The sequence below is a fragment of the Coenobita brevimanus genome, chromosome 8 (assembly GCF_032717465.1).
Source record: "Coenobita brevimanus isolate Jiangsu-jjx chromosome 8, ASM3271746v2, whole genome shotgun sequence".
Taxonomy (NCBI): domain Eukaryota; kingdom Metazoa; phylum Arthropoda; class Malacostraca; order Decapoda; family Coenobitidae; genus Coenobita; species Coenobita brevimanus.
In genome coordinates, this window is record NC_136961.1 from 42,891,973 (window position 1) to 42,904,653 (window position 12,681).

A 12,681-nucleotide genomic window follows, 5' to 3' on the forward strand; every position below is an offset into this window, starting at 1 on the left:
AAAACTTAGTGCATCATACTTTTGTATAAAGGAAAAGTACTGGTACATTAATTTACAAAGTTCTCTTAGTTGATATTTACATTAGTTGTGCAGAATATTCATCATTGTTCCAATGCATTAATTTACATCACCATAATATTTCAGGTTCCAGGATCGAGAACACCTGGTCACCAAGAAAATAATAACTTTTGTTCCATAAATATCAATATCGGACCAGGAGACTGCGAGTGGTTCGGAGTACCAGATGCTTACTGGGGAGTTATTGCTAACATGTGTGAAAGGCAAGTTGTTTAGATTACCAGATTTGTTTTTTTATCACATTTATTTGTGTTAAATTGTGTGTGTGATTATTTACTTTGAGATACAGTATGTCAGCATAGGTGACTTTGGTTTGTGGGTAATATTTTTTAATTCATGATTTAGGTAATTAAAAACGGGGATGAACTCATTCACCTAAAGTTTCATACCTTAAAAAGCTCTGGCATGAGTGTTCCATAACAGATCACCAAAACTAGTGAAAGTAATTAGGAACATATCTATCAAGAAAGTTGAAAAAGCAAATTGGGTTGCTAAGCATATTTATAACAGATGAAAATGTGACTTAAACTGATGCATGAAAATTTTGCTCAAAAATTGGTGAGTTTGGAATCTGCATTAGAGCATAAGTTTTATTAACTAATCCTTGTAATTTTATTTTTACTTGTTTCCTAAGCTGTAATGTATAGAGTGAACCTCATAAGATAAAAAACTGAACTAATTTCCTATCTTAAATCATGCAAAAATTTATGAAAGTTTAATGCCACACTTAATCAGCTTGGTATGTGTACCATGATTGCTTCAGATGTCTCCCCCCCCCTACACACACACACACACACACACACACACACACACACACACACACACACACACACACACACCGCTCGCTGGTGCAGTGGTAACGTTCTCGCTTGCCATCTGGTAGACGGGAGTTCGCGCCTCGCTCAGGTTGCGAAAAGTTTCACTGACGAAGTGGGTGGTTACTGTCCCCCTTGAGCAAGGGGACGGGTGTGTGCGTGTGTGAAGGTCACAGCCTTGCCCTTAGATCGGACTATATGAGCTCTCAGCTCCCTTCCGGGAGGGTAAAAGCTGACGATCACGACCATCAGGTGATCCTGACCGACCCAGTGAATTACACACACACACACACACACACACACACACACACACACACACACACACACACAGAGATATGCAGGCTCCAGTGTGCACCACCATTTTGAAAATGTGGCAGTCTGAAGTCTCCTCACATCTGGGGTGGCTTTGGACACCATTAAAACTACACATGAAAAGTTGTATGGATTTTTGATAACATGTAAACTGAATACAGTATTCTCTGCATCCTATGGATACTGAGCTCTGACTGAAGGCTTCGAACAAGAACTTTCAGATTGAGAAAACCTCAAAAATGTGTTGACCCACCCCAGTTTTTGGTATTATCACAGTACTTACTGTGAGTTAACCAAATGAAAGAATTATGAACCAATTAAGAAATGTTGATTATAGGGAAGCTACAACCATTTTGGCTTGACTTACACCCTGTGAACCATTGGAAGCCAGTCAGATTTAGACCAAAACTGTTGTCTCCAGTAATCATTTCCAAGTGGCTGTTTTTTCTGTACTGTATGTATAATGTTTAATTATGTCCTAATATATTTTTTATTCGTATTAACAGAAACAGGACAAATTATCTTCATGGGTCATGGTGGCCAGATTTACAAGAACTATATGACGAAAATGTGCCTGTTTATCGTTTTCACCAGAAGCCAGGTGACATGGTGTGGGTCAACTCAGGTGAGACTCATTATTTATTGATTTATTGTTTGTTATTTAGTATGGCTTCCTGTTTCATTATTCATCCATCCATCCATTCATCCAGTCCTACGCTTCTCCATGAGGGGCTTAGGAGCCCGGGGCTAGACAAGTTGGTCCTGACATTTAAGATGAGAGTGAGTTTAATTATTCATGTTCCAAATATATATTTAATCGATATATCCATCCATCCAATCCTGTGTTACCCCATCAGGAATGTAGCGATCTAGGGGTGGACTGTTTTTCCAGACATTAAAGCCTTTGGCTAGGGAACTGACGAGAGATGGCTCTGGGTGGATGAATGTTGAGAAGTGTATGATTGGGGATTCAGCATCCCTTTTTAACGTGACAGCGTTCAGATTGACTGTTTGATACGTTTGTGAAGCTACGGAATGTGGTGAAAATTTTTTGGCGTATCAGATAGAGCCAGGATTGTAGGGGCTTGAATGATAAGTGAATGGAAGCATGGCCCATTGGATTGGGGGAACTTAGGCTGTCTGGATGTTGCTACTCCTTGCCCTGCCCTGGGGTGGGAAAGTAGGTCTGGATGATGGTGATGATGAAAGCCTTTGGCTGCAGTGGATGTCTTGGAACTGAATAAAGTTGTTTTTACAGAAGCTGGAATAAGATGCAGAGTTCTTAATTTTTGTGCAAAATGTTGAGGCAACATCAGTCAGTTCACCTTACTCTTCAAAGCTGAAATAAATTGTAGATGATAGTAAATATCAAAGTTTGCATTCCAAAGCCAAAGTGGTTGAAGCAAAAATAACCAATTTCTCCTATGAGTGGCATTGTTAACATTAAACTCCAACCATCTGATTCTTGCTACGTTAAGATGATATTATTCAACTTAAGTGTTTTGTATTGAAAGGATTAAATTGGGCTGTATATGAATCTCCCCTCCAGAGTGAAAAGTCAAGCTTAATAAAATCTGGAATGAGCAAAAATAAAATACAAATACATAACCCGATTGAAGGGATTAAACCTGTATAGGTCATAAGGAGTTGGAGTGCCTTAATCCTCCTTAACCCCAAGGATTGATAATAATAGGTTATTTTCCAACAAGTATGACATTTTGGTTACTTATATAGCTGTTAGACTAGTGGCTTGACTGTGTGCTTAATAGTCATGACTTACCTGAAATCTGTCATCAGTCATGGAGATGCACTGGATTTATTTAGTTATATGTATAGTTTGCTGAGTATAAGGGAAATTGTAACAGTCTTTTGTTCTCATTATGTGGTGTAGGGACCTGAGGCTAGTGTACTACCATCCAGAATGTCTAAGGGTAGTTAAGCAGTGCGAGTGCTGTTTGCGATTAGTGTATCTCTGTTGGCTGTATGACTGAAGGTTACTTTAGTATGACTGGTGTAAACTTTCTGGTTTATGGACTGTTGTGTATTGGTGTTGTGATGAGGAGCGATAGATTGAGATGGTTTGGGCATGTGGAGAGGATGGAAGATAACAGTTGGGTACAGAAAGTGAGAATTGTTAATGTTAGGGTAGGGTTGTTAGAGGTAGACTGAAGAGGACCTGGGACGAGGTTATAAGCATGACCTCAGGGATAAGGGACTGAGTAGGGAGGCTTTCAGAGATAAAACAGCATGGAGAGCTGTCAGTAGGTGACCAGGGTCAATGCATGCAAGCATGTTGGAGCCTAAACGAACGATTCTGTATAATGTAGCTTGACATTAATGGTTGTCTTTTAACAGGTTGTGTTCACTGGGTTCAAGCTGTGGGTTGGTGCAACAACATTGCCTGGAATGTGGGACCACTGACAGCACGACAATACAACCTCGCTCTGGAGCGATACGAATGGAACAAGTTACACAGCTTCAAGTCCATTGTTCCCCTTGTCCACTTGTCATGGAATTTAGCAAGGAACATCAAAGTGTCGGATCCTAAGCTCTTTGAATCAATCAAGTATGTATGAAATTAATAGTTTTTATTCCTGCTAAGTCCTTGATGGCACACATGGTTCATAAGCCAGTACTGAATACAGTATTTAGTGTCAGGCACAGTAAAAGACTGGCATTACAAGTCTTCCTGATCTCTGATATAAGGATAACCAAGGAAGTGTGCTGTGACAGCAACAAAATATTCCCCACAGAAATTTTCATGCATGATATCTATTGTTAAAAGTATGATACAAGTTGTCAATCTCTCCCAAGGTTATTGTATCACAGCTACAGCTGGAAAATGCCTGCATGAGTAGCTTTGCAAAAGAAACTCGTTGAGTTAAATATTTACATCATCTAATCCTGTGTTATCCCATGAGGAGCATAGGAGCCTGGGGCTAGGCAAGTTGGTCCTACATAAGATGGGTGACCAGCTTCACTCATCCCTGAGTGGCATTACGTGAGCAGTAAACCCCAGCCACCCCTTGGATATAAACCTATACAGCTTACAGTCCAGCCGGAGCGCCCTAATTACCCATTAAATCACCGGGTGCCCTAGTTTGGTTTTATGGTTACCACCTGGCATAGTAAATGGTTTCCTATTGTTCAGGAAACCATTTGGCTTATCAGTCAGTGTAGAGTCACCCATAGACAGAAGGAAGAGAAATGAAAGAAAGACAGAAGAGGAAGGGAGGACAGGGCAGTAACCTGAGAGCAGCATTATATATTGAGTGAGCAGATGGTGATTGCCCTCACCTACCACATGCCGTATAAGTTGCAGATTATTTTACTCTGATTAATTCGGCTGAATACCAGTGTAAATACATTACAAAGAACATTTTTTAAGTGCTTATCAGACTTTGTTGAGGGGGAAATACGCTTTATTACTATTATCACATGTTGCTTTTATTCTGTATTATGCTGTGACTTAGTCAGGCTAGCTGATGTGTAAAGTTGACTAAATATTTAAACATACTGTGTATGTTAAATGTTTATTAAAGGAAGAGTTTTAATAAGAAATGGGAAGGCGAGACTGGGCCAGAATTATTTGTATTAAAAAAAAAAATTATATACTGTATAAATATATATATATATATATATATATATATATATATATATATATATATATATATATGAATAATTTGGTTTTACGCCAGGTATCCCTGAAGGGCTAAGGCATTGCCTCTGGGTAGAGGACTTTTGGACTGGGGCGTGTAGCATTTTATGACCGGATGCCCTTCCTGATGTCTACCAATGACCCTTGAGTGGATTCGATCCTCCGACCCTTCGGTCAGAGTGGAGCGCTCTAACCCACTGAGCCACGGCTGATATATATATATACTGTATATATATATATATATATATATATATACTGTATATATATATATATATATATATATATATATATATAATATGGCTACAGTGAATGGTTTTTAGTAACAACCAACTACTGTATGTCAGTCCACTGAATTAATACAGTATTATGGTACACATTTATCAGCAAAGGGGGATAAATGATGTTTAACTACTTTTGTAAGACTATCTAAATGCTGTACTTCATTTTCAGGGGCTGCCTGATGCGTTCTCTACGGCAAGCCTGCTTGTCGCTAGATTTTGTCAAGATGTGTGGATTAGAGACAAAGTTCCATGGGCGCACTAGAACAGATGCATCACATTATTGTGGTGTTTGTGAAATTGAGGTAAGCTGAAGAATGGTTGTATCTTTTAAATTTTGAAGATCTTACAATACCGTACAAAGTACAGTGAATCCTCATTATGTGAGTGATCAAAACCAGTTTTAATGTAAGGAAGCTTCTTTATACAGATTTTTGCCAGTCGATCACTAGTGCCGTGTCTCCAGTAAACTGCAGTACAAATCATAGGGATTCATTCATAAAACATGCATGCTTAAATGTGTTTCTGGGTACAGTGGCATATTAACTGTTTGGCTGCTTGATTGCCGTAAGTTTTCCATAAGTTCATGGACGGTGTCAATCCACAAACCTTAAACCCTTCACTCAGAGAACATTGTTTGTCCTACCTCAAGATAATTTTACCATAGGGGAGACCTTTTCTACTGAAGGGGTTAGATTCAGTCTTCATGAACTGAGATATCTACTAAAGGTATAAAAATAAAGTAGACTGAATATACCTTACAGCAGTCGCCTTCTACAGAACTGCATTTTATTGATTTATCTTGCAGACAAGATTTGTAAAATCCATCCTAGACAATTTACCTACCAACAAAGCTCCAGGTCCAGATGGAATTCCGCCAATTGTTTTGAAAAAGTGTTCCCCTGAACTTGCCTCTGTCCTAGCTAAATTATTTAGACTATGCATACGTGCTTCTTTATTCCCAAATTCATGGAAAGAAGCCAATATCCACCCAGTTCCGAAGAAAGGAAGTTCGTCTGACCCCTCCAATTACAGACCAATAGCTATCACATCTTCTCTTGGTAAGGTATTTGAAACTTTAATTAATAAGCATATTGTTAAACATCTTGAATCCAACAACTTAATTAATGATAGACAATACGGTTTTCGCCACGAAAGATCCACCATTGACATACTCAATCTCTTAACTCATACCATCCATCAATCAATTGATCTTTTTGGAGAAACTCATGCAGTAGCTCTTGATATCTCTAAAGCTTTCGACAGAGTATGGCACCGTTCCCTGCTGTCCAAACTCCCTTGCCATGGACTAACGTCTTTTGTTCCTTTGATTTCTTCTTATCTTAGTGACAGGAAAATAAGAGTAAAAGTAGATGATGTATATTCGAATTTCCACTCAATTAACGCCGGCGTGCCGCAGGGATCAGTTCTGGCGCCAACCCTATTTCTGGTTCATATTAATGATCTCTTATCTGTCACTCACAATCCCATTCACTCATATGCAGATGACTCAACACTACATAGTTCATTCACACTCAGACATCCATTTACAAAGTCTAATATCTCTACCTCTCAGCTCAATACAGCCATCTCCATAAATCAAGATCTATCTACAATCAGTGAATGGGGACAAAACAACCTTGTCTCTTTTAATGCTAGTAAAACTAAATATATACAGTTTACTAATAGACAGATATTGCCAGATTCGTACATTACCTTCAGTGCTACTAATGTTCCCATCTCCAAAAGTATTGAAATTCTTGGTGTCTCACTTAACAGTGCCCTCAGCTGGACCTCTCATGTCAGATCACTTGCTAAAACCGCCTCAAAGAAACTTGGATTATTGTACAGAGTCCGTAACTTCTTCGCCGATGAGCAGTTAGCTATAGTTTATAAGAGTCATGTGCGCTCTCAGCTTGAATATTGCTCACCCTTGTGGAATGGTTGTGGAGAGGTTGCATTAAGACAACTAGACAAAATTCAGAATAAAGCTGTTAGAATCATTAACAACCCTGCCATTACATATAAACTACCTCCCCTGCAAGTAAGAAGGAATGTTGCCTCCCTTGCATTATTTTACAGATATTTTTTTGGCAAATGCTCAGATGAAGTTGCGTCCATGGTGCCACCTCTCCATGCCTTCCCTCGTGCTACACGGGCATCTGGTAGCGCTCATGACTGGAATGTCACTCAACCATATTGCAGAACTTCTGCCTATCAGAATTCTTTCATTCCCCGAACTGCATCTCTCTGGAACTCGCTTCCCCAGAGTTGTTTTCCTCCAAATTTGAACCTACAACTGTTCAAGTCTAACTGTTACAGACATTTTATGAACAGAGGACACCAGTAATCTGGTGTATGGATTATTTTTTTTCTCCATTTGTTTTTCCTTCCTCCGTTCTGTTATTTAAAAAAAAAAAAGAAAAAAAAAGTTTCTTTTCGTGTCTTTACCTATAGATATTAGTTCCATCCATTCATCATCCAATCCTATATCGCCCCATGAGGAGCGTAGGAACCTGGGGCTAGGCAAGTTGGTCCTAACATTTAAGATGAGAGTGAGGTCCTGGGAGGTCTGGAGCTAATGGGGAAGAGAAACTTGCAGATAAAGCATGATCTAGATAATAGTCAATTGTAAATATTATAAATTATGTAAACAACTTTACTGCAGTAGTGTTAGATTGAAACTGATGCAGATTTAAATGTTACTTCTTTTTTTAACCATAATGTTAAGACAGAAAATTGATTGATGAAGTTGACAGTGTAGATGTATATTATTTTCTTATACTTTGCAGGTGTTCAACATGCTGTTTGTCAAGGAGCAGGAGCGAAGGCATGTAGTCCACTGTGTGGACTGTGCCCGTCGCCAGGCACCGCGCCTTGAGGGTTTTGTTGTCTTGGAGGAGTACCATCTGAATGACCTCTGCCAGGTTTATGATAACTTTGTCCTCCATTCGGTTAGTATGCTCAACTTTGCCTGAACCTTGTGTATGAGAGGTCACGTATGGTGGGAAGATATAAGCGTAATTGATGACTAGTTATGCAATTATTACTCATAAATTAGGAAACTGAGCCAGATGTGAACAGTAACGTCAAAACTGAGGCTCTTATTTACTTCTATTCAGCTTCCAGCAGCTGTTGAAGTAATTAGCTGGTTTTGTCACTAGGCTAAGCTTCCAACCCATAGAAAACATAGCTGTACCATGGCAAACCTCATCATAGGTATTCCTTAAGAGGAAGCATGATGTCATTTTTGTGTGTGGTGTTGTGTTGTGTGACCTGTGATATTCTCATACCAATTTTGGTTTTGCAGGTTCAAGGGCAGTCTTTACCGGGGCAAGTACCAACGCCACCACCTACCTCCACAACACCAACTCCCCTTACATGACCTAACTCCGCTCTAGTGGTCACCCCATTGTGTTCATTTTGACGTGGGGCGGTTTCTAGCCACATGTACCGTAATATACAAGTGAATTACTCCGGAAGTGTCACGTTTACCAAGAGACAGTGCGTTAGTGAATTGCAGTGATTTACAGTGACTGATTCATTGCAAGTAGCCTAAGTTATGTATAAGTTTACCAACACTGCCAGGCACCTTCCAGAGGCCTTTTATGTAATGACTTGGCATAGTCATGGTGGCCGCATTATTACAAACAAGCATGGAAGTTATTGCAGTGAAAATGGGCATTATGAAAATGCTGCCTGGACACATGAGTGATTTGAAAGAGAATATATCGCTAAGTTTAAGAAACTGTAGCTGCCACTCTGCCAGGCATAATGATCTCATAAAACTCAAGGATTATGGGCAAATGCATTGTTGTATGCATATGTATAGTGTGATATGGAAAAGAATAGAACTGTTTCAGTCTGATGGGCTTTGAGTTTCAGGATTTTTTTTTTTTTTTTTTTTTCCCCTCGCATAACATAGTGATTGCCAAGATTGGTGAGCAGCCAGCGTTAACTTAGCTGTAGTTGGGGTAGTAGATATTGCGTGTGGTTGATGGTACTACCCAGTCTTAATTTATTAGCCTTGCCTACGCATTATGTTCTCCTTCCAAGTTACCAGCTGAATGGACTGGCCCTAGTTGTAGTCTTACAGGTGTGTGTACATAAAAAAAAAAAAAAAAAAAAAAAAATAGTTTCACATCACTGCCACAAGAAGTGAGTGTTTTTATCTTGTGATAATCTCAACTGCCACAAAATCTTATCACTCTGACATTCTCACTTGGAGCTTACCTGTCATAGATCTTTCCACATGGTGTTCTGGGTGATTTGTGATCAGCAGTTTTCAGTATGGATACATATATTTTCTGCTGAATGACTGAGTTAATTACGCTGGAGGAAAGTTGCCTGTGAAACCTTCTAACCCAACTTGTCCGTCCTGTAGTGTCTGGGAGGAAGGATGGCAGGCAGAGAAGGACAGGCTAACTTAGCAGTTTTGATTTATGATATTTTAGAGGTCTCTGCTCCCCTTCACTCATTTGAAGACTATGATCCAAACAAGAGGTCCAGTGTTAACAATCTCTAAACTTACCAGTTAAGTAGGCTATTTATATAAGACTGATGTTGTGCAGTATATTTTTGTAAAACCATTTTCTTTTGTGTTAAGTGTTGTTGATTATTGTTATTTATTGCAGATAATTTTTGTTTGTTTTATACTTTTATTGAATTTGAGAATATGAATAAAATATCCTGAATTGTGAAATTTATAATTTGGTTTAGGCCAAAAGTAGGTTTTAGTAAAGAATGATTCTTTATAATTTTTTTTTTTTCACTGACTCGAGTGTTTACTTAGTTCCCACCAGATTGCTTATGAAAAAACAAATCTTATATTATCAACTGAGGCTCATGTCAGGTGGAAATGGTGAGCAGTAAGGCCCTCCAAAGAGCATTTTGAACATGGAGGAACAAGTAAGCTGAACTGAATGCTCAACAAATTGTACCTGAAATGGGCGTGCCTAAGGAAGGTTGTTCCACACCATAGATTTTTTCTGCCAGTGCTGTTGACCACAAGTCCATATGACTACCAAGCAGTGTGGAAGGCTGAATAAGCCATGAGCTCTGAGCTGAGATCTCTTAACCCAGTAGATACCAAGTAGCTATGGGTATAGTCTGGGAATTTATTATCTTCTGAAGTTTGGTGAATACACCGCAGAAAAGTTTAAACATTTTAGACATGTATTAGCCCAGTTAAGACTTGGTTAGGTTTGGCTAGTTTTAATTAATTTTCAGACAAAAGTAGGAAGGCAGTTTATTCCCTGATTGTACCAGGCTGACACCTCGATACCCTTGGAATTTCATGTGAACACTTTGGTACCTAATGAGTTAAATATATCTGTATCAGAAGGCTGTGCACCAAGAGCTGAATATTGAGCTGTGCATGGTGGATTGTGAGGCCAATAAATTATTCTTTCTGACTCACTTGTTTTAGACAGAACTCACAGTCTATCATGAAATGTTCAGTGTTTCAGTTTCCATCTTCCTCTCCACATCTCTCAAATGATTCATCCAGACTCACATACTGAATATAGTGTCTTGTACAGATTTCATGTGACACATTCTAGTTTGTCTTCAGTATTACTCGTGGGACATTAGTGTAGCTCAGATTTACAAATGTCTAAGTACCTCACATGTCACCATATAAGTAAACTGTAAATGGTCTTGTGAATAATGAAGATTTTGATAAATTAGGTGTCAGGCTAAAGTTTTTCATTGCAGTTGCTTATAAATTTAAATAAATATACAGAATACAATTGAGTTTATAAATGAATTACCTCAGAATTGCTTGAGAAGTGTCTAGTCCTCGCTGTCCTTTTTGCACCGATTTATATTATAATGTTTAACATTTCTGAGCCACCCTAATGAAACATACTCTTTATCATAACTGTCTCTTCCCCAAAAGATATCATCTATTATTTTTATCTATGCAGTACACAAATTATATACATGTTGATATCATATGGATATTTCAGAAGTTTTTGTAAGTCCATCACTGAATTCCCTACAGTTAAGTTTATTTATGTTATTTAATATGTATGGAGTTTTCTATTTGTATGTAATGTATAGAATTCCCTGAACCCACTGTCTTAAGTTTTCATGGATCACAGATTTGATGAGTGTCTCCATTTGTACAATTATGGGAGTAGGATTTTTTTTCTTTATAATGGACATAGTTAATAAGGTGTAAGTGGAGTGATATTTGTGTGTAGTAAATAATCGTTAGTCACCCAGTAATTATCTTATGTACTGCTAGATTCAGTAATTCATTTGGTGTAAGACTCACTGTGCTTTGAATTTGGTTAAAGAGGGCAGTGTGGGACGATATTCTAATAAGCTAATGTAAGTTCCTCCACTCACACCTTTATCAGGGATCTGTGTTGTCCTTATGTCCAGTACTGTACAGAGTAAGTCCGCTAATAAAGCCTAACCAACTGGGAGCATTATTGTCATTTACACATCTTGTTTTGGGGCCAGAATGTCTGCCCGAATGATGGCCTTCTACAGATGTGATCCCCTAGAGAGGAGCCTTTAAACAGCATAAATTGCCCAAGGGAGTAGGTTGATTATATGCCCTTAAGTGTGTGGTAGGTGGTGGCGACCATCATCCACTCATTCGATGTAGTGCTGCCTACTTTTCCCTTAGCCCTTATCATTCTTTTTCTTGCCAGCCCTCCTCTCTTCCTATTTCTCCCATCTTTCCTGTCTCCTTTTATTGCTTTTCTTTCCTTTGCAGGTGGCTTTACATTGAGTTACAAGCCAAATGGTTTCCTGTAAGCCAAGAAACCATTAACAACGCTGGGTAGTAATCATATAACCAGATCATACATGCTCCCCACGTGATAACAAATGGGTTGGTGGAGGGTTAGTGCCCCTTCCCGTAAAACAAATAACCCAGTCAAATGACCACCCCTTAAGGGATTATGGCGTCTGGCAATAGATAGATAGAAATTTGTGACTTCAATATCCTAGCCTTTGGTCCTACATCTTGAAGGGGTAAAGTGGAATTGGGTGTTAATGTTTTTACTGTTTACAGAAATAACGTGTTCATCAGTGGTAGGTGGTGGCGACCATCATCCACTCACTTGGTGTAGTGTTGGCTACTTTCAAAGGTGACTCTACACAAAGTGACAAGCCTAATGGTTACCTGTAACCCAGGAAACCATTTACAATGCTGGGTGGTAACCAAATAATGGGGAGATGTGGAGCCTACTATGGTGCTGCTGTTGACTGGGTAGAGATGCAAATCCAGGTCAAGTTGACTGGGTGAATGATTTTGAATACTTTAGAATTGTGTTTTGTGGCTGGTACATAATATGGATGTGTTAAATAGTGTCACAAGTACCCTGAGAAGCTTAGGCCAGGTGGAGTAAATGGAGAGAGAGAGGAGTGAAGTGGAGGGAAAGAGGGGGTGAGGAAGACGGGATGAAGAAGGCTGGTGATTTGAGTGGTGTGAGGTTGACTTTCTGATACGTTTATGTGAAGCTACAGAATGTGGTGAAAGTTTTTGGGCATATTAGAGCCAGGAATCTGGGGGCTTGAATGA

General features: G+C 39.0%; 1 protein-coding gene across 1 annotated transcript in view; it reads left to right on the forward strand.

Annotated features, from left to right (window-relative positions):
• The window catches only part of Utx (Utx histone demethylase), a 33,312-nt gene extending 21,743 nt beyond the window's left edge, over window positions 1-11,569 (forward strand). Inside the window, exons 5-10 of the mRNA XM_080276973.1 lie at window positions 145-281; window positions 1,712-1,830; window positions 3,561-3,771; window positions 5,314-5,446; window positions 7,934-8,095; window positions 8,452-11,569. Coding sequence (XP_080133099.1) covers window positions 145-281; window positions 1,712-1,830; window positions 3,561-3,771; window positions 5,314-5,446; window positions 7,934-8,095; window positions 8,452-8,526 — 837 coding nt within the window. The 3' untranslated portion in view covers window positions 8,527-11,569. The remainder of the gene's footprint in view (window positions 1-144; window positions 282-1,711; window positions 1,831-3,560; window positions 3,772-5,313; window positions 5,447-7,933; window positions 8,096-8,451) is intronic.
• The last annotated feature ends 1,112 nt before the right edge of the window (window positions 11,570-12,681 follow it).